The sequence below is a fragment of the Protopterus annectens genome, chromosome 2.part1 (genome assembly GCF_019279795.1).
Source record: "Protopterus annectens isolate FY-2018-M chromosome 2.part1, PAN1.0, whole genome shotgun sequence".
Lineage (NCBI taxonomy): Eukaryota > Metazoa > Chordata > Ceratodontiformes > Protopteridae > Protopterus > Protopterus annectens.
The window spans coordinates 1195313093-1195336239 of record NC_056729.1 but is presented as its reverse complement, the minus strand read 5'-3'; the positions used below and the strand labels follow the sequence as shown (position 1 = coordinate 1195336239).

General features: G+C 37.2%; 1 protein-coding gene across 4 annotated transcripts in view; it reads right to left on the bottom strand.

Annotated features, from left to right (window-relative positions):
- Positions 1-23147, bottom strand: part of TRAF3IP2 (TRAF3 interacting protein 2) — a 765530-nt gene that overhangs the window by 576768 nt on the left and 165615 nt on the right. For 3 of the 4 annotated variants that reach the window (XM_044062725.1, XM_044062727.1, XM_044062726.1), the window contains exon 2: positions 5877-6528. The exons of the other annotated variant lie outside the window; for it this stretch is intronic. In XM_044062725.1, the coding sequence (XP_043918660.1) occupies positions 5877-6504 (628 nt within the window). In that variant the 5' untranslated portion in view covers positions 6505-6528. The remainder of the gene's footprint in view (positions 1-5876; positions 6529-23147) is intronic. 4 annotated transcript variants of the gene reach the window in all.

Sequence of the window (23147 nt, the reverse complement as noted above, 5' to 3'; positions counted from 1 at the left end):
CCAACCACAAGTGTGGCACCAGCAGACTTTGCAGATGGCTGGATGTGGCCATTGAGACCAGCATGACCTCCATGGTTAGCATCAGCATGAAACACCTACTGAAAAGAATAATGAGTGTTGGGCAATGGACTCTGGGTCATCATAGTGAACAAACAAGAGACCAGCAGTGTGGCACAGCGGAACCCAGAGTTCGACGGATTGAAAACATCCTCTGCTATGAAAAGGGTAGAAAGTTTTCTGGGAGGATGGCCTAATGGTTAAGGTGTTTACCTTACAAACACAAGGTGCAGGGCTTGAGTCTCACAAGGGATAACTGGCTAGGCTTAAAATGGCTTGCAAGGCCAGTTAGCTTAGTACTAATCTATAAATCTATAAATCTATGAATCTATGAAAATCTGCTGCACAGAGGCCTTATATGTGGCTATACTTTCAGCTCTCAGTACATGTGTAGTGTAGTGGAGTACAGTGCACAGGCTGTAGGTATGCATATGTTGCATTAGGGCTGCCTTATTCCTGCAGTAGAGGACCATGTTGGCTCAGCCACTCTGGGACTCAGTTGGGCTTTACCTGAACTTCCAGAAATGTACAGTAAACCTATGGCTCTATTCAAGCCTGTTAAGCTGTTACAAATTGATGTTTTTAGCACATAGTCATTTGGCTTAAAAATTTGCATGGCCAAATCCAACATATGTGGATGCAGGTTATGCCAATGCATAACCCTTTTCTATAGTGGTTGTGCCCATTTCACTATATTAGCTGCAAAATCATTTGCCTGTCTGTAAACTATTATCAACACTACGTGATACTAGTGACCTTAGATGCACCATCATCTCATTGTTTGTCCACTTATCTGAAAGATGGTGTCTTGATCACTGTATGCCACAGACAGATACATGTAAACCTTACTGCTCATGTCAAAGATCATGTGCATCTTAAGCATAACACTGACACTGTCATCACAATGAGTGTCCTTAAACACCTGCTGTTCAATTCTGTTCTACCTACTCTGTCTCTTTTACTGGGACAGTGTTCTTAATTTCACTAAATGACAGAAATAAGCTATTTCACTGGGCTCCTGATGAACAAATTGCATGAACTTCTGAACTAGTTAACACAGAGCAAAACAAAATATTTTAAAAGGCAATGACATAACTGGAAAATGGTGCAGGGTGGACAGGGAGGAGGGAGTCTCAGAGTGTCTGTAGCAATACTCAGGCAGACTAGCTGGACCATCATTTTTCTTTTGCCAGCTTATGCAGCTATATATATGTGTGCAGCATGTAATTTGGACTAAAGTGGTGTACCATGGGGAGAACCTGAATCATACTCCCTGCAGGTATTCTCCCTGTCTGCACTGAAATTCTGCCTCTTGTCTAGCTAGGTTATATATTTCTAAATGCACAGCTTATGACCAGCTCCTTCAACTGTGCTGCTTGTGAAGGAGCTCTGATTATTTTCTTCCTTTTCTATGGTCACAAAACCAGGAATTAAATTATATTCTTTTGTCCCATTTCCATATCTAGCTGCTTATTCCTAAAGAACCTGATATTGAGATGTTTTCTTCATTTGTAATTTAACAGCCCTGATTTTGTCTCCACTGTAGAAGCCACCAGCATTTTCTGGCTTAAAAATGAAGCCTTCTTAGTAGACCCACCCCTTGGCTCTCGAAAGACACATAAAAGATTATGCACCAAAGAGACAAATCCTGGAAAGCTTACCTCAAACACAAACTGCCTGATATTTACCTTCAGTTTAAACAACTGAGAAACCTGGCCAAAAAACTAGTCATTAGAGATAAAAAGTCCTACTACATCAAATTACAAGAAAACCATACCAGAAATCCCAAACAATTCTGGAACTCCATTAACTCCCTCCTTACACCTGGTAGTAAAAACAACCCCTGCCCTGATACCAGCAAATCTGACCCTGAAATTGCCTCACTTTTCAATTCCTTCTTCACTTCTTCCATTGCTGACCTAACCAAGACTTTTAATAACAACCCTCCCACCCACATTAATCGTACTGTCCCTTGCCACCCTCCCATTTTTGAACTCAAACCTGTTCCTACCCTCCTAATAAGGAAACTTCTCTATAAACTCAAACCTTGCTCAAATGCTCCTGATAACCTCCCTTCCTCCTTCCTAAAGATAGCTTCTGACTCCATTGCCATACCTATCAGCATCCTAATAAACAGGTATCTGCTTGAATCCTATGTACCCAAACTCTGGCATTCTGCTTTCATTCATCCACTTCACAAAGGTGGTAAGAACTATAATGTCTCTAATTTTCATCCCATTGCTATCCTGCAATGCAACTTTACTTGCTGTATCTCCTTCCGATTCTCTGTACATACCTAGATCCTCTCATTTCTTCTGAGCATTTTTGTAGGTGGAGAGGGGTTGCAACCTGTACTCTGTTAGAATCTGATATAAAAATGAAGTATTATGTGAACTTAAGCCTGTTTTTCAGCAGACATTATCATCAAAAAGGTGCTCATTTACAATTTTTTGTTGGAATACTTGCAATCCAAGTTCTGCTTTATCAGATATCTTATGATAGATCACCTTTGCTACTGTGGACATAAGAATGTATTTGGGAACAAATGTTTTTACAGTGTCATGGCTTGATAACAGCTCATAGTCTTTAGCCTATCAAGGAGACTGTGTTCCATTGTATTTTTAACACCTTTATTGAATTATCACTTAAAACATAGGCAAACATACATTTATATAAAAGAAAGCAAGTCATGTTAACATGTTCACAGTTAAAAATGTCATACATCACACACATTCTTTTATACAATTATTATCAATCCAACATTACATAAATTGCTCAGTTCCTAACTTCCTTTAAACCTTACTCCTCCTCCAAATTATTATTCTGAATGCACTGTTCCCACAATTTCCATTTTTTCCAATGTAAGTTGCTACTACCTTTTCTAAAAATCCCATTTCCAGTTCTTTTATCTCTGTTACAATATTAACTACCTGAAATACAGTTGGTTTTGACTTTGGTTTCCAATTTCTAGTAATTGCTTTTTTGGCAAGCTACCAGAATTAAACCTAACAAGGCCTTACTATTTCTAGGTAATTCAGATCCTGTATTCCAGCTCAAAAATGTTTCCTTAGTTACACTCATTTGTTCACCCAATATTTCTGACAGAGTATTTTGTAGGGAATTTTTAAAGTTTGCCAAATCATTACACTCCCAAAACATATGTTCCCAGTTACCTGTTTCTCACCATCACACCTCCATTTGCCATTTGCCTGAGGAAAAATACTTTGGTGGTCTGCTTGGAGTATAAAAATACATATGCAAACACTTCCAAGCATAAATCTTAAATCTTCTAGATTTTGTTGCATATTTGAGAGTCATATATGTGTCTTCTCATTGTTTTCTTGCAAATTGCTTTCCAATCTCTCTTCCCTATCTTTTCTAACCTCCTCTGATTGATTCCTATAGTTATTATGCAATATTTTATATACCCAATTAATTATCCTTTTTTTAACAGTAGCTTCAGTTTTGGAGTCATCTAAATCTCTACCAGAGCAGGTTTTTCACTTAGGATTCTCCTATCCCTTTCTCTTTGCCTATACTCTCATATCAATCCCTGATAGAGAAGGCAGTCTCAAGCATATAGAACATCTTATTGGCCTCTTCTCATTCTGTTACCTTTCCCTTACAAGATATGTTCTCCCAATACCTTGGCTCATTTGCCAGTTTTCTCCTGTAAACTTCAGCCCCCTTTTGCCAATTCTCTGTACCCCAACTTGCAGTCATCCCTATCAACAGATCTCCTTTCTCCATTTCAAATTTGGCTTAGTTCTTAGAATATTTTCTGCTACTTTATGAATATAATACTCTGTATGGCTGTTGACGAATTATATATACGCCTTCTGTTGGTTTCTTGCTGTTACTTGCATTTACATGCATGCATACCACAGTATTTAACTCTTGGTATAACCAACTACTTTAATAATGTATTGTACTAAGTACAATAAATGCACTGAGATAAACTGCTTCAGTTAGTAAGACTTTACTATTACATTTTCCTTTAGGATCTACAAGCATGCAACACAGATACTGTCAGCTTTCTATGGCAAATTCCCAAAGCTTGTTTATACACACTCACATTTATACCAAAAAGTCTGATAGTTTTTCTCAGTCTGATGTATTACAATCTTCCTTTGTATAACACTTTTCTTTGTTCTTCTAATTTATGATTTGTCCTTGACTCTTTCAAGTTCGGTGGTGCAAGGAAACTCAGTTATCTGAAACGTGGTGTTCCAGCACTATCTGAAACTTGATGTTCCAACTTTATCTTGCTTGATGTTATACCTCTTTACTTCATTGATGTCCTTCCAGCTGCCATCTGCGCAGTTACTTTTACAGACTTTGTTTCTCAGTAACATACTCCTTTACATGGATGCCAATATCTAATTAAGCTATGCCAGCACGCTTACTACTTCCTATTTTTCAGCATTTTATACTATTCCTAAATTAACCCTTTATATTTCATTTTGCTCTATATTATTCTTGCAGCTTTTTTCCAAGCTAATAATCATGCTAATAACCATTTAAATGGAGACAGAATACTATTTCTCTTAGAGCTGTCATTCCCCTTAAGGCTCTACTTCTAAAATCCCAGTCTCTCCTTTCTTGAATTTCCCCTCTGCTTCATCATCATCCCTTTCTGCTTTGAATTCTAGATTTCTGTTTGTGTTATGTATATGATCCTTAAAACAGTAGCTCTAAAATATCTCTTTAAATTAGGTAATCCAAACCACCTTGTTCTATTGGAAGGATCTACTTATCCCACTTGACATTTGCCCTCTTCCCTCCCAGATAAAATCCTTCAACTCATTAGTAATTCCTGTCCACAATGTTTCCTTTGGTTGTTAAAAATATGACTGACCTATATATAAAAGTAAAGGGACTAAAAACATTTTCACTGCTTGCATCTTGTTAGTCATATCCATAAACAACAGCTTCCAATTTTTCACTTTTTGTATTATCTTTTGTTTAGTCTCTTCCCACATATTCATAGCTGCCATAACAGATATGTGCTCCATTGCATTTAACATAAATGTTATGGATAAAATACATAAACCAGATTAATTTTTATACAATCATAAATAATTGCTGTGACAAATTGTTTAAGGTATCCCATTCCTGGGTCTTGGTAGATTATATGATTCCTGTGGGAAAAATCTTAATACTGAATTTAAAGATTTTGATCTTTGTTTTATTGAACATGCAGGACTATACTTGGATTCAGTTGTTCAAAAGACAATACATTAATTTAAGTTTTAAAGATGAAGTAAAGCTTCTCCTAGTATGTATCCCCAGAGAATAAAAACTTTACCATTATACCTGATGGAAGCATTTGTTGCTTTGGTATAAGCATTATCCTTAGATCCAGATAAAACAAGCCAGGATTTTGCAAAGCAGAACTTCTCTGTATATTTTTCAGTTTCATAAATTAAGATTAATTCTTATAACAGCAGGACTGTGCACTGCATTCAGTTGGTGACCCTCTGACATATTTAAATATGGGAAGCAATACCCTACTGTCTCTATTTACAGATACTTAGCAGTTTGTTTAAATAATCCTTCAATTAGCCTTGTAAATATTATTAGGCTCACTGGTACATATTTGGTACTGGGGCTTTTTTTCTCTTGGCTTGCCATGATCATGGGCACCATAGGTTTTGCTTCATTTTGTATCAGACTGTAAGAGAAAGACACTGTCTCAGATTAAGAATAATCTCTGTATAGCACAGGTTGCAACCCTTTCCGTCTCATTTTTAATACACACCTTTAGTATCTTTGTACTATAATATGTAAATGATTATGTGACACTAGCATTTACTTACCTGCCATTTGATAGCAGGAAGGTGGATGAGAGCATGGTCTGTAATAAAATGGTGGTTGGAGGACTGGGTCATCATATGGTTTAAAGTAAGCTTGATGCATTGGGAAGGTGTTACTTGGAAACACTGTAGAAATTAAGGGGCCAGGATGGTCCAACCGGCTGATACCCAGACTGTCCTGTGTTTCTGAGTCATATCCAGTGTCTTTACTGCATACATTTGGCTGTGGTCTGCCTTCTAACAGAGGACTACTTAAAAATGCATTCCACTGAGGGTCTTTATTGAGTGCTTCCAAATCTTCATCACAGCTTTGCATGATAGATGAGTGAGGCCTACTAAAGGATAACCTGTGTGATGTAGGGGGTACTCTACAATTATGTGAAATGTTTGCCATTTGAGAATCAGGCAAAACATTTCCTGTCATTGATTCACCAACTGCAGAAGTGGTGAGAGAGGCATCATCGTTTACACAGGTTTCAGAATCTTCACATCTTTCATTTAAGCGAGTCTTGAGTGGTGTGTTTTGTTGATGGAATGAGCCCCAACGGTCATTATTAGTAGAAATCAGTTCTGGCACTGTTCTATGAAAGGTGAAATCATCCACTTCAACTGGGATTCGTCCAGTATGCATGGCATTCAGATGATGCTGGAAAATCTATGGACATCAATGAGTAAAGTTAATAAGACTGTGAAAAATAGAACAAGTTCCTAGTTACTAGTTAGCATTATATGCTATATATAAAATAATCCACAAGTACAAAACTTTCGCTATAAAATGTATCATGATCCCAAGTCAAAATATAACACGAGCTGGAATTATCTAAAACCAAGACACTTTATTGTTTTAAAAATAAATATAAGAGTTAAGCACTTTCATCTACAGTGTTTAGACGTCATCAGAATAACATATAACATTGTTAGCTGGGTTTTATACTGAAATTGCAGTCAATCCAAATGGAAGCAACCAATCCAAATGTAAAATCAATTAAATTTGAAAACCTTGTTTAAAGTGCACTTGCATGTTAAAAGCTTGTGTGTTACATAAAATGCTTCAATATTTCATATATTTAAAACAGTCATGAAATGCATTTTTACAAACCTAATTTAAAAAAAAAAACAATGTATAAATAATTATATAATAAATAGTAAATCACATGTTGTTTTTCTTTCGGCTTTTCCCGGTTAGGGGTTGCCACAGCGGAACTCTGGTCCACTAATGATTGGCAGTAGATTTTTTTATGGGTGCCAAGGTGCCAGCTCGACGCCCAAACTTCAGCGAAGGTACGCCTATTCTACGCATGTCTTTTGAACGTCACTCAACCACGGGGAGGACATGCAGACTCCACACAGAAGGCGCTCCAGCTGAGAATCGAATGGAAGAACCTCTTGCTGTGAGGCAAGAACGCTACCACAGCAAGAGGTTCTCCCGTCGATTCTCGGCTGGAGTGCCTTCTGTGTGGAGTCTGCATGTTCTCCTCATGGTCGAGTGGCATTCAAAAGACATAAATAGTAAATCACATAATAAAAATAAATACATAAGAATGTGTAAAATAAAAGTAACATCTTTCCATGTTATTTATGTTTTTAGCTTCAAGTATTGGCTTGATGGAAATGTTGTCATTAATACCAGGGTGTGCAGTTGCATTTAAAAAAATCTGCCATTTAATCTCTCTCTTTCCCCTAATTTGATCCTAACATTCCCACCCCTGGGGTTAGCCTTAACTTGTTCTAAAATAGCAAATTTAAATACATCACAACTCGGGCTTCCTTCAAGGTGTCTAAATAATGCATTATTAGTATCTTTCTTCCTAATGCTATAATAGTGGTCATATATTCGATTCCTAAGACATTATTAAATTTGACTTTAATTCACATGCATCAGGCACGAGGAATACAGTTAATATGGGTGAACCTCGTGCAAGTGACAAGGCTTTAAAGGAGCTTATTACAGACTTTGGGAAAAAGCTGGGTGTAATTAAGTTTGTTCAACTTGACAATATGTATTTAAAAAGATGTTTGGAGCTAAAAGTGGTCCCCATGGGCTTGTGGTTTTTTAAAAGGCCTATGGGAATAGACTTGGAAGATGTCAAGATGTTGGAATGCAACCGTACGTTTGATAATTTTGGTTTTACTTTTATGGAGTTTATTATAAAGTGCAATTATTAAAGCTTTAGTAGAAGCTGAAACATTGAATGAATCTATTTTGCAAGATTTATTGTTTAGTGAATGGGAAAGTTACTATAACAAACAATATGACTGGGCTGACAAAAATATTATGAAGCAGTTGACAGGAAATGCCATAAATTAAAAAAGGACATGGAGCAATATGAAAAAAATCAGGCATACAAGTGGGATAAGCAAAACAGAACAGGGAGATGATATTCAATTAACCAATTAGCCTCAAACTGTTTTGGGGAAAAGCATAGAAACAAGAGTTGGAGGAATCCAAAAAATAATTATTTTTTAGAAAGGACAAACCGGAGATGGCAGGGTGAAACCAGGGACGACAACTTGAATCGGTCACACAAAAACAGAGGGTACCTATCACCAAACAGGGGAAGGTTCAACACAAGTTAACAAAAAAGTGTGACTTGAAACAGGAGATTGTTCAACACAATGAAGTGAAATTTAGTTATGGTGATTTTAATATTTTTAATTACACTGATATTAAGTTGGAAAAAGAACACTTTTTATTATTTTCACGAGGGATGAAATACGTCCCTAATACTAAATTTGATATCGTTGATAGTATAGTCGAATTTAAGTTATATCTATGGAAACTAAACTTGGGGTTACACTTTAAGGATGACAAGGGTATAGCTCTAAATGCATTTAAGAAGAAAAGTACGTACATGTCCCCTATAAATAGTACTTTAGCAGCATATGAAAAAGTTATTATTGACGAGTTATATAAATATTATAATAGACATAAAAATTCCAAAATTAATTTTAATTTAAAGTAAGGGGGAATACTTTGCCCTTAAGGAAGTTTGTGGAGATAATAACTTATGGATTATGAAACCCGATAAGGGTGGAGGTGTTGTGTTATACGATTATCATGATTATATTAATAAAATTCATGACATTCTTTACAACTCAGGAAACTATGAACCACTTCGCTGAATGAAATGAATATAGGATACCATTGTATTGATTTATTTTTGGAGGAATTCCTATTAAATAACAGAATAGATGTTAATATGTACAATTTTTTACGAGTAGAATCTCCTGTAATGGCAACCATAGTGGGTATTCCAAAGGTGCACAAAAACCTTAATGATCCTCCATTTCGACCCATAATTTCAGAGATTAAATCAAAAACCTTCCCTTATGGTACTGTTATTGATAAGTGGCTGAAACTCATATATGGCAATGTTCCCCATATAGTTATCGACTCGTGGGATTTTTTAAGTAGACTTAAACCTGAATTATGGAATGAGAATGTTATTTTTTAACTATAGATGTGATTGACCTTTTTTCAAGCATACCCAAAGAGGAGGGTATGACCAGATTTGGTAACAGTATATAGAAGTACGCACAGCTTTCATGGGATAGAGTGACCCTTATACTTGAATTTATGGATATCATCTTAAATTATAATTATATTTATTTTGAAGGCAAATATCATAGGTAAACCAGAGGTGTAGCCATGGGGGCCTCCTGTGCTCCCATTTATGCAAATCTGGTACTATTAGATTGGGAAGAGGAGCACATTTTTAAAAATGCATTATTTAGACATGTTAGCTGCTACATCCAATTTTTGGACAATATTTTTATATTATGGAATGGTACTATGGAAGACATTGATAACTGCGGTGGTGGTGCTGCGGTAGCATTGTCGCCTCACAGTAAGACGTTGTCCTGTTCGATTCTAAGCTAAAGCGTCTTCTGTGTGGAGACATGTGTGAATGGGCATACCTTCATTGAAGGTTGTGCATCAGGGCTGGCAATTCGGTATGTAAAAATCTACTGCCAATCATTAGTGGACCGGAGTTGCGCTGTGGTGACCCCTAACCGGGAAAAGCTGAAAAATACAACAACTATGGAAGACACTGATCTTTTTATGCATGATTTAAATACAGTGAGTGAGTGTTTTAAATTCACACACAGCACCTGTAAAACAGGTACTTCTTATTTGGATACACATATATATATATATATATATATATATATATATATATATATATATATATATATATATATATATAAAATACTACTACAGATGGTTTTAACTCAAGGATTTTTTTAAAAGAAACTTTTAGTAATTCGTACTTAGAATTTTCAAGTTGTCACCCAATGAGTCAAAAACAGAGTATATTTAAGGGACAATGTATGACCTCCAACTACCATGAGATGGTTAAAGAATTAAAAATTATAGGAGATATGTTTGAGAATCGTGGTTACCCCAAAAGATTTATAGCTGATATTAGCAATTATGTTCAGCATGAATGGGGAAAAAATACAAACCCCTTCTTGGAATTTGGATAGGGCAGGAGAGTGAAGTACTTATGAGTTCAACAGAGGGGGCCACTAGCAACACTAGTAGAAACAATTACAGATGAGCGTGTATTTTAAAGTATGGTCCCCATGTAAATAATGTACAGAAAATTATAGGGAGTAATTTGAACATTTTAAGTCGTGATGGGGTATACAAGGTATACTTGGGGATCGACCCAGTTTTGTTTTCAAAACCAGTTACAACTTAAAAGGTATGTTTGAATCCAGAGTGTTGCCTAATAAAATTTTAGACAAACAAGGGGGAACTAGAAAGTGTGGAATATGTAACCAATGTTTTGCTATAATGGAGGAGAGTATACTTATTTTGGGAGATCCCAACTGCACATTAGTCAGGTTTAAAAAGGGTAACTGTAGGTCACAACATGTGATATACCTGGCTAAATGTGCAAAATGCCCCTATTACATGGGGAAAACAGACAGGTGTCTTAGGAATCGTATATATGACCACTATTATAGCATTAGGAAGAAAGATACTAATAATGCATTATTTAGACACCTTGAAGGAAGCCTGAGTTGTGATGTATTAACAATTCTGGTCCTCAATCAATAGACTCTTATCCCCAGGAACTGCCAAAACTCCCTCCCCACTAAATGCTGACCCAGACACCCCTCACCAAACTGCAAATGCTTTTAACTCTTTCTTTACTGAAACCATTCAATCTCTTGCTAGTCAACTGAACGCTAATAACTTCTACCCTCCAAGTAATCTTATAGACTCTTCTTACAACTTCTCTCTACAACCTATCTCTACCTCTTTCATCTAGACTTATCTCCAAACTAAAACCCTGCACCCCCTCTGCCGATAAGCTCCCTTCCCTCTTTCTGCAAAAGAATAAAAAAATGCAGATCAGTAGACACCTGCTGAGAAAAAGCTCGTACACGAGAGAGTAAAAGTCAATCCTTTATTCCACAAATGTACAGTTTAGCGCTTTCAACTGGTAGAACCCAGTCTTCTTCAGAACAGCTTGAAAATACTCACACACTGATATATATAGTCAAAGTGAGTCATTCAATGAAAAAGTCCGCCAAAACTTTTTAAAGGTGTACTTCTCACTTAGTGGCTGAATCAAAGTCACAAGATAAAATACATATATAAATCGATGAAAAAACTATGTACCTACTTAATAAATCACAAAAGTGGGTGCATAAAAGATGTATACATAAAAAATGTAAAAAAATATATAAAAATATGTTAAAAATCCTATCTGATCTAAGGTGAAACACTTCACAACAACAAAAAAACTGCATTATTCTGAAACAGGTGGACTAAAAAGAATATGTCTAAGCCCACTAAAAGAGCAAGTTCAATATAAATCTAACCTATAAATAAATAAGTTGTATGAAGAAAAATGTAAATGCAAATGGATCAAGACTTACTGGGAGAGTACCAAAAAAGGTTTGATGCTAATAAACTCATTCAGTCCAGGTGGTCTAGTAGCATCTAATATAATCTGCCACCTGCTCTCCAATGCAGCTAACTGCATCTTCCAATTCCCTCCAAATAATGTACTCTTTACTTGGTCTATAATGGCAAAACGAAAATGAAGCTCTCCCCCATGATCATTAATAGTGTTTCACCTTAGATCAGATAGGATTTTTATAACATATTTTTATATATTTTTTTACATTTTTTATGTATACATCTTTTATGCACCCACTTTTGTGATTTATTAAGTAGGTACATAGTTTTTTAATCGATTTATATATGTATTTTATCTTGTGACTTTGATTCAGCCACTAAGTGAGAAGTACACCTTTAAAAGTTTTTTCATTGAATGACTCACTTCGTGTTCTGAAGAAGACTGGGTTCTACCAGTTGAAAGCAAACTGTACATTTGTGGAATAAAGGATTGACTTTACGCTTTTTCTCAGCAGGTGTCTACTGATCCGCATTTTTTTATTCTTAGTTGGTGGCAGCTTTGTTTGTTTCCTGGTTGCAGTATGATGTTGGACCAGGAAGACACCTCCGGTGCTTTATTGTCTCGAGAAGAGTTTGATGTATTACGAGCTGAAGTTTCAGCTGTTCAAAGTGAGTTGAAGAAACTATTTGAATTGGTTACTAACCTAGCAACCAAAAATGACAAAACTTTCAATTCACCACCTTTACGTGATGTAACTCGTGAAAATAGAATCTCATCTTCCAAAAAAGGAGAGGGGGAGATGGCATCCGCCATTCGGACGGCGCACAACCCGTGTGAACGTGAGCGAGAACGTGCACGCTCAAGGAGAAATCCACCTACGCCAGAACGAGGGTTCCCAGAAGCTCTCCGGGTGACCGAAGATGTAGTCCATACATCCAACGGCGCAATAGATCTTCCTGATGCTTGCGATGTTTCACCAAAGGAACACTGCCGTTTTACCATCCAGGATGATGAGCGCAATTTTTTTGATCCGTTGGGGTTATCCCCGGCCCAGGACTTTACATTTGACTTTAGTATTATACGGGCAAGGCGAGGAGGAGCGCATCGGGTGCTAGGCCAAAGTCCATACATCCGAGTAAGCATTACGGAAGCAATCAGCAGAAGTCAGACAATGACCACAAAGGTACTGTTCAATACAATATTTCTAGCCCTAATCAGGGTTTCAGGACTTTTTCTCGTCCGGCAGTGTCGAATAGGTATAATTTTAACAAATTACCCAAATCTGCTAATGAAAGAGAACTTATGGAGCATTTTTTGAATGATAAACAGGATGTTTTTGACTTTGCTAAGAAAGGACATCATAATAACATCAATAAAGAATATGTATACAGTTCATTAAAAGAAATGATTTTTGATTTTGGCAAAAGACTAACTTCTTACAAAAATACTAAAATTGATGTGAGTTATTTAAATAATTGTTTGAAAATTAATGTTGTGCCCAAGGGCTTAAGGTTTTTTAAATTGCCATTAGGCATTTCATACAAACAAGATGTGGTGAACGAATTTAATGGGTTGTTTGACAACTTTGGATGTGCTTATATGCAACTTTTGCTTAAATACCAACATGAGAAATTGGTTTCACTAGCAGATGAATTGGAAAGTATGTATGAGGCTATTACTAGTAATGCTGATTTTGACACCTGGAAAGATTTGTTTAAGAAACAATTCTTTCTAGCAGACAGCAAGGCACATAGTATTTTTGATAGAAAAAGTAGGAAGTTGACTAGAGATATAGAGTCATATAGTGCCAATAGGGCATACATTTGGCCCAAGGAAAACGTTATTGAGCAAGGTTTAAATATAAATTCTACTAGATCTATTCATAGGGGTTTCAGTAAAGAAGGAAATTTTCAGAGGGACAAACCACTATCCTCAAGGAACCCCAACAGACAGTGGAACAATTACAGAAAATAACTTATGATCCCCACACTAGAGTCAGTGATGTTATAGGGGATAGGTTACATAGTTTGGACCACCCCACATTGAATCCTTCGTCTGTCAAGTCTTCAGACAATGTTGAGAACTTGCAGGGTACTACAATGCTTACATACACACACCCATGCACCCTCACCAGTTACGAAGGCTTCAATGTTTACAATTACACTGACGTGGAGGTTGATGAACAATTTATAAGTGTTATGTGTAAAGGTATGAAGTTTATACCTACAGTTCGTAGTGATTTATTCGATAACATCAAACAAGTAAAGTTATACTGTCGTAAATTAAATTTAGCCATTCTCTATGACAACAAAGAGGACAACTTGGGTAGTATAGGGAACAACCAACTGTGTAAAAAAAGCTCTTATGTCCCAACTTCCAATCCTAGCATATCCAGTTTTGAGAAACTGGTGTGTAAGGATATTTATAGGTTACATAGGGACCTAAGAAATAAACACAACTTATATTATGACTCTCAGACCAACCTGTCACATTTAGAAAGAGAATGTTTAAACAAAGTGATACAAAACAAGGAGGTTCGTATTATGAAACCTGACAAGGGTGGAGGGATAGTTTTATTTCACACTGATGTTTACAACTCTAGTATTTATGATATATTACACCAGACAGATACTTATGAAAGTATTTCTATTAATCAGATCAATATAGGTCATAGACGTATTGATCGGGCTATTGAAGAATACTTAATAGACAATAGGATTACTAATGAGACCTACATGTTTTTGGAAAATGACTATCCGGTGTTGGCCAAAATTGTTGGGATTCCAAAGATACACAAATCTATAGACAAAACTCCTTTTAGACCCATCATCTCTGGGTCTAAGTCTAAAACATTTAATGTTGGTAGATGGATAGATAATCAGCTCAAGCACATCTATGGGGCCATCCCACATATTATGAAAGATTCTTGGACTTTTTTGGGGAAGTTAACTAAAGAAAACTGGAAAACTGATCTTACCCTCTTAACTATAGACGTAGTGGATCTATTCTCAAGTATACCTAAAGATGTTGGCCTGGAATATTTTTCAAACAGCTTGAGGAAATATTCTGGATTAAGTTGGGACAAGGTCTCTTTACTATGTGACATGATGGGATTGGTTCTGGAGCATAATCACATTGTATTCCAAGGAGAGTTCTTTAGACAAATCAAGGGGGTTGCCATGGGAGCATCTTGTGCTCCCATTTTTGCAAACCTTGTGATGTTGGAATGGGAGGATGAAGTACTATTTAACGGCAATTTCTATACTGATATAAAATTTTATGCAAGATATTTGGACGATATCTTTATTTTATGGCAGGCATCCTCAGAGAGGTTGCAAGAATTTATGTCATTTCTTAATAATTCTTCTCAATTCTTAAAATTCACTTACAACACCAGTGTAGTAAACATCTCCTATTTGGACGTTTTGGTTGGACTGGATCATAATGGCTTTACTTCCAAGATTTATCGGAAGCCAACTTTTTCCAATGATTATTTACATTTTTCCAGTAACCATCCACCACACATTTTTAAAAATATAGTTAAGGGGCAGTGTATTAGAGCGGCCAGGATGTCTTCGACTGAATCTGTTATGAGGTTAGAACTTGATGTTATTAAAAATGTATTCCTTAACCGTGGATATCCGGAAAGTATGCTTAAAGATGTCACACGTTACGTACAGAAGGAATGGGGAAAGAAATATCCACCATTATTGGGTAATTATGTAGCTAGTATGAAAGTAGAAGGAAATTAACAAAAATTGTTTGGTCGGGCATGTATATTAACATACACCCCACACACTAATTTCATCCAGGACATCCTGTGCCAACACTGGGATATTATTACAGCCTCTAATTTGGACCAAATTGTGGGATCCTTACCCAAATTTGTATATAAGACAGGTACAAATCTTAAAAGAATTTTGGAGAAGGCTAGTAATAACATTGACAAATTAGATATATATAAAGGTACTAGGAAATGTGGAAGATGTAAACAGTGCAGCCATATTAATGAGGACAGATACATTCGACTTGAAGACACAAACCATACTTGCATTAAGACTAGAACAGGGAACTGTAATACTAGTCAGGTGATCTATTTAGCCTCCTGCACATCCTGCCCCGCGTACTATATTGGCAAGACAGAAAGATTTAAAAAAAAACGTATTTATGAACACTTATATCGTATTCAGAAAAAAGATTCCAAAAATGCTCTATATAGACATATTAATGATCATGGGGAGAGCATCATTTTCGTTTTGCCATTATAGACCAAGTAAAGAGTACATTATTTGGAGGGAATTGGAAGATGCAGTTAGCTGCATTGGAGAGCAGGTGGCAGATTATATTAGATGCTACTAGACCACCTGGACTGAATGAGTTTATTAGCATCAAACCTTTTTTGGTACTCTCCCAGTAAGTCTTGATCCATTTGCATTTACATTTTTCTTCATACAACTTATTTATTTATAGGTTAGATTTATATTGAACTTGCTCTTTTAGTGGGCTTAGACATATTCTTTTTAGTCCACCTGTTTCAGAATAATGCAGTTTTTTTGTTGTTGTGAAGTGTTTCACCTTAGATCAGATAGGATTTTTATAACATATTTTTATATATTTTTTTTACATTTTTTATGTATACATCTTTTATGCACCCACTTTTGTGATTTATTAAGTAGGTACATAGTTTTTTCATCGATTTATATATGTATTTTATCTTGTGACTTTGATTCAGCCACTAAGTGAGAAGTACACCTTTAAAAAGTTTTGGCGGACTTTTTCATTGAATGACTCCCTTTGACTATATATATATCATTGTGTGAGTATTTTCAAGCTGTTCTGAAGAAGACTGGGTTCTACCAGTTGAAAGCGCTAAACTGTACATTTGTGGAATAAAGGATTGACTTTTACTCTCTCGTGTACGAGCTTTTTCTCAGCAGGTGTCTACTGATCCGCATTTTTTTATTCTTTTTTACTCTTTCTGCAAAAGGCAGCCAAAGAAATTGCATACCCAAAAACTATACTTATAAATAAGACCATCCAAGAAGGAACCATCCCTGACATCTGGAAAGTCTCTCATATTATCCCACTACACAAAGGCGGTAACTCTATTGACTTCTCTAACTTTAGACCAATTGCACTTCTCTCCCCTTTAGCAAAGATTATGGAGAAATGTATTCATCAGCAACTTGTACAGTATCTCTCCCTACACAATATTATAGCTAACTGTCAACATGGCTTTAGACCCCACCATAGCACCACTACTGCCCTCCTTTCCTTTGTTGATACTATTAACAGCAATCGCAATAATAACCTTTTCTCTTCTGCTCTATTCATTGACCTCTCAAAAGCTTTTGATATGGTTAACCACTCTTCATTAATTAATATTCTAGAATCCCTCTCATTTGATAAACTTACTATAAAATGGTTTAGTTCATATCTCAGTAACAGACAACAAGCCGTTATTTGGGACAACCACATCTCCTCCTTACTGCCCGTTTCTATTGGAGTCCCTCAGGGCTCTATTCTTGGCCCACTTCTCTTCTCCCTTTTTATTAATGATCTCCACTCAGTAATTCCTCAAGCCACCTGCGTTCAATATGCTGATGACTCCACTATTATTTGTACAGCATCCTCCCCTTCTAACCTAATCTCACTAACCCAAAAAGCCTTCAACACAGTAGAAACTTGGTTTACTAGACGGTATCTCCTCCTTAATGCTAAAAAAACTAAACTCCTCCTTTTCACCCCCACCACTCATACCTCCTCATTACACTTCACCATCCTATCAAATGACAACACAGTCATCTCTCCTGACTCAACAACTAAACTGCTAGGCATAACCATTGATAACAATCTCTCTTTTGATCAACACATCAACAACACCATCAAATCAGTAAACAGAAAGATTGGATCCTTATACCATATTAAGCCATTTCTCACCCCATCTGCTAGAGCTACCATTGCCCACTCCCATCTCATATCCACTCTCTTTTATGCCTCTCCTATCTTCACTAACCTCAAGAAAACTAACCTAAACAAACTTGCAACTTGCTACAATAACATTGCCCGCTTCGCCACTGGTAACCCTTTCAGAACCCATCACTGCCTTAATTTGAAACTTCTAGGCTGGCTAGAACTAAAAAATCATCTTATAATCTCACAACTTACTATTGCTCACAAAATTCTGTACCAACCTGATAACACCCCTATTTTATCACAACTCTTACTCCCTTATAACAATCTTACCTCCCTTCGCTCTTCTTCTAAACTCTTGACAAAACCCATAAAAGCTCACAACTTAGCTGGAGACTCTTTATTCACTAATACTGTAGGCCGAGTATGGAATATGCTACCTAGTGATATAACTCTAATCACATCCCTACCTCTCTTCAAACAACAAATCAAACTGTACTTCCAAAACCACTGGCTTTGCTCTTGTCATACACCTGACTGACTTCTCTCCCCCCCCCCTCTCCTGACCTTCCACCCTAACCTGTGCTGAACACCTAGCTATCACCTTTCTTTTTCCCTTGTATTCCTTCTGTGCTCTGACCCATTTCTCTTACCTCTCCCATAGCCTTTTGTTTTTCTTTTTCATTTCTTCTCTCATTTCTTAACTACTGTCTCTTCCCTCTCTCTTTACTATACACTTTTCTCCTTCTTCTCTATCCACTTGTACCTTTTTCCAATTACAGTAGGAGCCTTAGGGCATAGCCTGTTTAAATTAAGTTAGAAGCTTTGAAACTGACCTAACTCTAGTCATGACCTCTTTGATGGTGTGCCTTAATTTTTGTTAATTTTATCTCCAAATCTTATTTTATATTACTACTTTTTTTCTTATTTTTTATAAAAGTGTTTATTAACAATATGTCTCATTGTTTATGTTTTTATGTGGAGCTTTTCTCCCCGGGCCTCTACTGAAAATGGAAATATATCCAGCTAGACTAGCCCGGTCAACAAATGTAAAATAAAATAAAAAAGTATTTAAATTCGCTATTTTAGAACAAGTTAAGGCTAACCCCAGGGGTGGGAATGTTAGGATCAAATTAGGGGAAAGAGAGATTAAATGGCAGATTTTTTTAAATGCAACTGCACACCCTGGTATTAATGATAACATTTCCATGAAGCCAATACTTGAAGCTAAAACATAAATAACATGGAAAGATGTTACTTTTATTTTACACATTCTTATGTATTTATTTTTATTTTGTGATTTACTATTTATTATATGGTTATTTATACATTGTTTTTTTTTTAAAAAACATTAAGTTTGTAAAAATGCATTTCATGACTGTTTTAAATATATGAAATATTTAAGCATTTTATGTAACACACATGCTTTTAATATGCAAGTGCACTTTAAACAAGGTTTTCAAATTTAATTGATTTTACATTTGGATTGGTTGCTTCCATTTGGATTGACTGTAATTTCTGTATAAAACTGAGCTGATAATGTTATATGTTGTTCTGATGAAGTCTACACACTGCAGATGAAAGCGTTTAACTTGTATATTTATTTTTAAAACAATAAAGAGTCTTGGTTTTAGATAGTTCCAGCTCGTGTTATATTTTGACTTGGGATTGTGATACATTTTACAGCGAAAGTTTTTTACTTGTGGATTATTCTTGGTTGGTTCGCTGTATTCGTTTTTTGTCTATATATAAAATACTTAAAAATACCTTCTGATTCCTCTTAATCTAATGCATTTCAGCATATCATGGAATAGTGGTTCGATTAAGTTATTACACAATTACATATAGTATGGTATGATCCAGCTTTATTAAAATTCATAGGTTCATAGGTTCATAGGTTGGTACTAGGCTATCAGCCCTAGGGCCTATACAAGCCTAGCCATAACAATTCCCTGGCTATTTCTTCCCACATTATTTACTTTCCTGAACCCCTGTCTAGCAGGGCGACTGATGTGATCCCTGGGGTGAATTTCCTTTCTCCCATCCAATCGTCAAGGTTCCTCTTGAAGAGGTCCAAAGAGGCACTCTGGTTTACATGTATGGGCAATCTATTCCAGAGTCTGGGGAGTCTCTGGGTCAGGAACCTATCCCTCCAGCATGATTTGTTTATTGTGATGACAAGGTTTAGATCCCTGGAGCGTGTAGCTCTGAGGGATTGGGATTTCTTTAAGTGTAGCATGTCCAACAGCTCTGGGTTTGACATGGCCTTGTATGTTAAGCAGAGATCTCCTCTGAGTAGACGATATGCGACAGAGTATAGCTGGAGTTTTTTAAGGCGGTCAGCATAGGGCATCTGCTTTAGGCCTGTGATTCTTTTAGTGAGGTATTTCTGAGGCCTTTCCAGTTGTTGCAGATGTCTTGAGAGGTACATACCAAATGGGGCGTTGTATTCTATAATGGGTCTAATGAGGATAAGTACAGTGGGACAATGACCTCCTTTTTCTGGATGAAAAGCCCTTCATGATGAGGTGTGCCACATAGAAGGATTTCCTGACTGTTGTGGCGATGTGGTTATCGAAGGTGAGACCACTGTCCACCTGTGTCCCTAAGTCACTTATCACACTTTCTGTGTTTAGTGTACTGCCACCTATATGGTAATTCATGGATACATGTTTTTTCCCAAAGGGGATAACAATACATTTCTTGGCATTGAGCTTGAGCCCATGGCTCTGGCACCAAGCATCTGTTTCTGTAAGGCCCTTTTGTAGAGTATCCACATCATTTGGGGATTCAATAATGGCTCCCAGTTTGCAGTCATCTGCAAACTTTGTTAGCCAGAGTCCCTTAGTGTTGACCTGTACTTCAGAGAAGTAGAAGCCAAACAAGAGCGGCCCCAGGACTGAACCCTGAGGTAATCCACTTGTCACTTGTCTGGAGCTGGATTTGGAGTCGGCTACTTTTACAGTGTGGGTTCTATCAGTAAGCCATTTAGCAACCCATTGGGTGACATAGGGATTAATGCCCAACTTAGTAAGTTTATCTATGATTCCAGAGTGGGGGATGGTGTCAAAGGCCTTGGCAAGGTCTAGATAGGCTGTGTGGACGACCTTACCCTTGTCCATGGCTCTGGAGACTGATTCAAAGAAGTCAATCAGGTTCAGGAGACAAGATCGGCCCTTCACAAACCCAAACTGGGTGGGGTCCAGTGTTTGAAGGTTGCCAATGTCTTTGTTTATAAGTTCCATGATAATACGCTCCATGGCCTTGCAGATAAGGCTTGTCAGACTGATGGGACAGTAGTTTCCAGGATACAAGGTGGATCCCCCCTTGTGGATTGGGATAACTGTAGCTCTGCGCCACTCAGTGGGCATGAAACCTGAGGTGAGGCTATGATTAAACATGACACTTAGGTGAGGTGCAGTTCATATTGTAGTTCATGTAGTACACAGCCCGGGATGTCATCTGGTCCCATGGATGCTGTATTCTTGGCTTTAGAGAGTGCGTTTTGTACCTGTGTGGTCGTTATTACTGGCATTTGGCAATCTTCTGGTATTGAGATGGGCCATTTAGGGGGCTAGAGGGGCATGAAGTTGGCACTGAATCGATCTGCCAGGATATTGGCAATATCCTTCGGATCAGTATATTTAATGCCATTCTGTTTTAGCTCAGAGCAGATCTGAGCATTGCCATTTAGATTCTTGACATAGTTATAGAATGCTTTGTGATTGTCTTTGGAATCTTTGGCAATTTTATTTTCGTAACTAGCTTTGGAGGATTTTATGAGGCATCTCAGTTTCTTACTGAGGCTAGTAAGGGAGTTTTGCATCCTGGGATTTTCCTCTTTTCTGCAAAGTTTGTTCCTTTTGTTGTAAAGTTTGTTTATGGCAGGGGACCATCAGATTGGCTTCCTTTTTTGGATGAGAGCATTTTGGTTCTGTTTGGGATGGCACGATTCATGCATGAGTGGATGTGCTCATACAGTGCCTTAGTGTAGGATTCAGCAGTTGGACTTTCAGTTCCCCCCTGTATGGGTGTCATGAAGTTTGTCACTTCTGACTTGAGTAGCATGAAGTTGGCTTTGGAGAAGTTTTTATGGTGGTTTCTTTACTGGGGGTGGGATGTGGATGTTAAGGGTGATTAGCTTATGGTCAGACCTGACTAACGAGGGGGTAACCATAGATATGGAGCATTGATTTCCCATGTTGGTAATGACCAGGTCTAGGATATTGGAGCCCCTGGTGGGACTATGGATTAGTTGATCCAGGGCGTTGGAATTTATGAATTCCAAGAACCGCTAAGAAGGTGTTGGGACATGAGTAGTTTTCCCAGTTAATGGCAGGGTAGTTAAAATCACCCATTATTAGGGTGTTTGGTTCTATCTTAATATTTTCCAGTATGTTTAGAAAGGTGTAGTGAGAATCTTGGGGTATGGTGGGGAATCTGTAGCAAGCTACAATTTGGATTGCAGTCTTACCTAGTGTTAGTTGCACTTGGAGAATTTCAGACACATTGTGTTGGCCAACTACCCTGGTGGTGTGAATATCCTTGGTGAATATTGACACTCCTCCACCTTTAGTGTTTCGGTCCTGGTTTGGTGGCCGAAAAGTGTGGTAAGAGTTGTAGCCTGGTATTGCAGGGGTGCTCTCTGGAGCCTTGAACCAGGTCTCAGTTACTGCACAGATATCGATGTTCTCCATTTTTAGGAGTGCCTCGAGAGAGTGCATTTTGAGGTTTAGACTTCTAGCATTGAGTAGCATTACCTTCAGATTTGTGTTATAGTTTCACAGCTCCTTAATAAAGGGTGAAGTCTTTTTTTTTTTTTTAAATAAGACTACTACTCCACCATCCCCCAATTATGGTGACACATCCCTTGCAGACAAGGCTAGCCCTAGTTGAAATGCAGCCCTAGACAAAAAGGACTTTATACCATTCCCCCTAGTGCTCTCACGTGACAACTCCCCATTTTGCCTGTGCTCTGGCTTCCCCATACCACCCAGCTTTCTTATTTATTTATTTTGCATACATGCATTCTCTTAATCCAACTTTTTCAAACATCCTTTCAAAACACTCTGACTGGCCAAAACTGCACTAAAACAACTGAAGAGAGAATAATGAAATTAGGCAAGGGGTCTAGGTCTGCTAGGCCTCCAGAACTCATGGGGTTGTAGATGCTCTGATGTGCATTTTTTCCAGCCTTTATACCTTTTGATCTTATGATGGCTTATTCAAAAATCATGAATAAGGAAAGAAATGTAATCTTTTTTTTTTCTTTCAAGGAAGAAATAAATTGTGTCCGAGACTTAATGTTCAAAGCTGAAAAAATAGTAACTGCCAATAAACAGAGAGTGCAAATACTTGCAGGAACACATAAAATTTCATTTGGAAATACAGCCTTCTTCTTTCAGCTTTTCCTGGTTAGGGGTCACCACAGCGGATTACCTGTCCACTCATGATTGGCAGTAGAGTTTTACTGTGTTGAGTT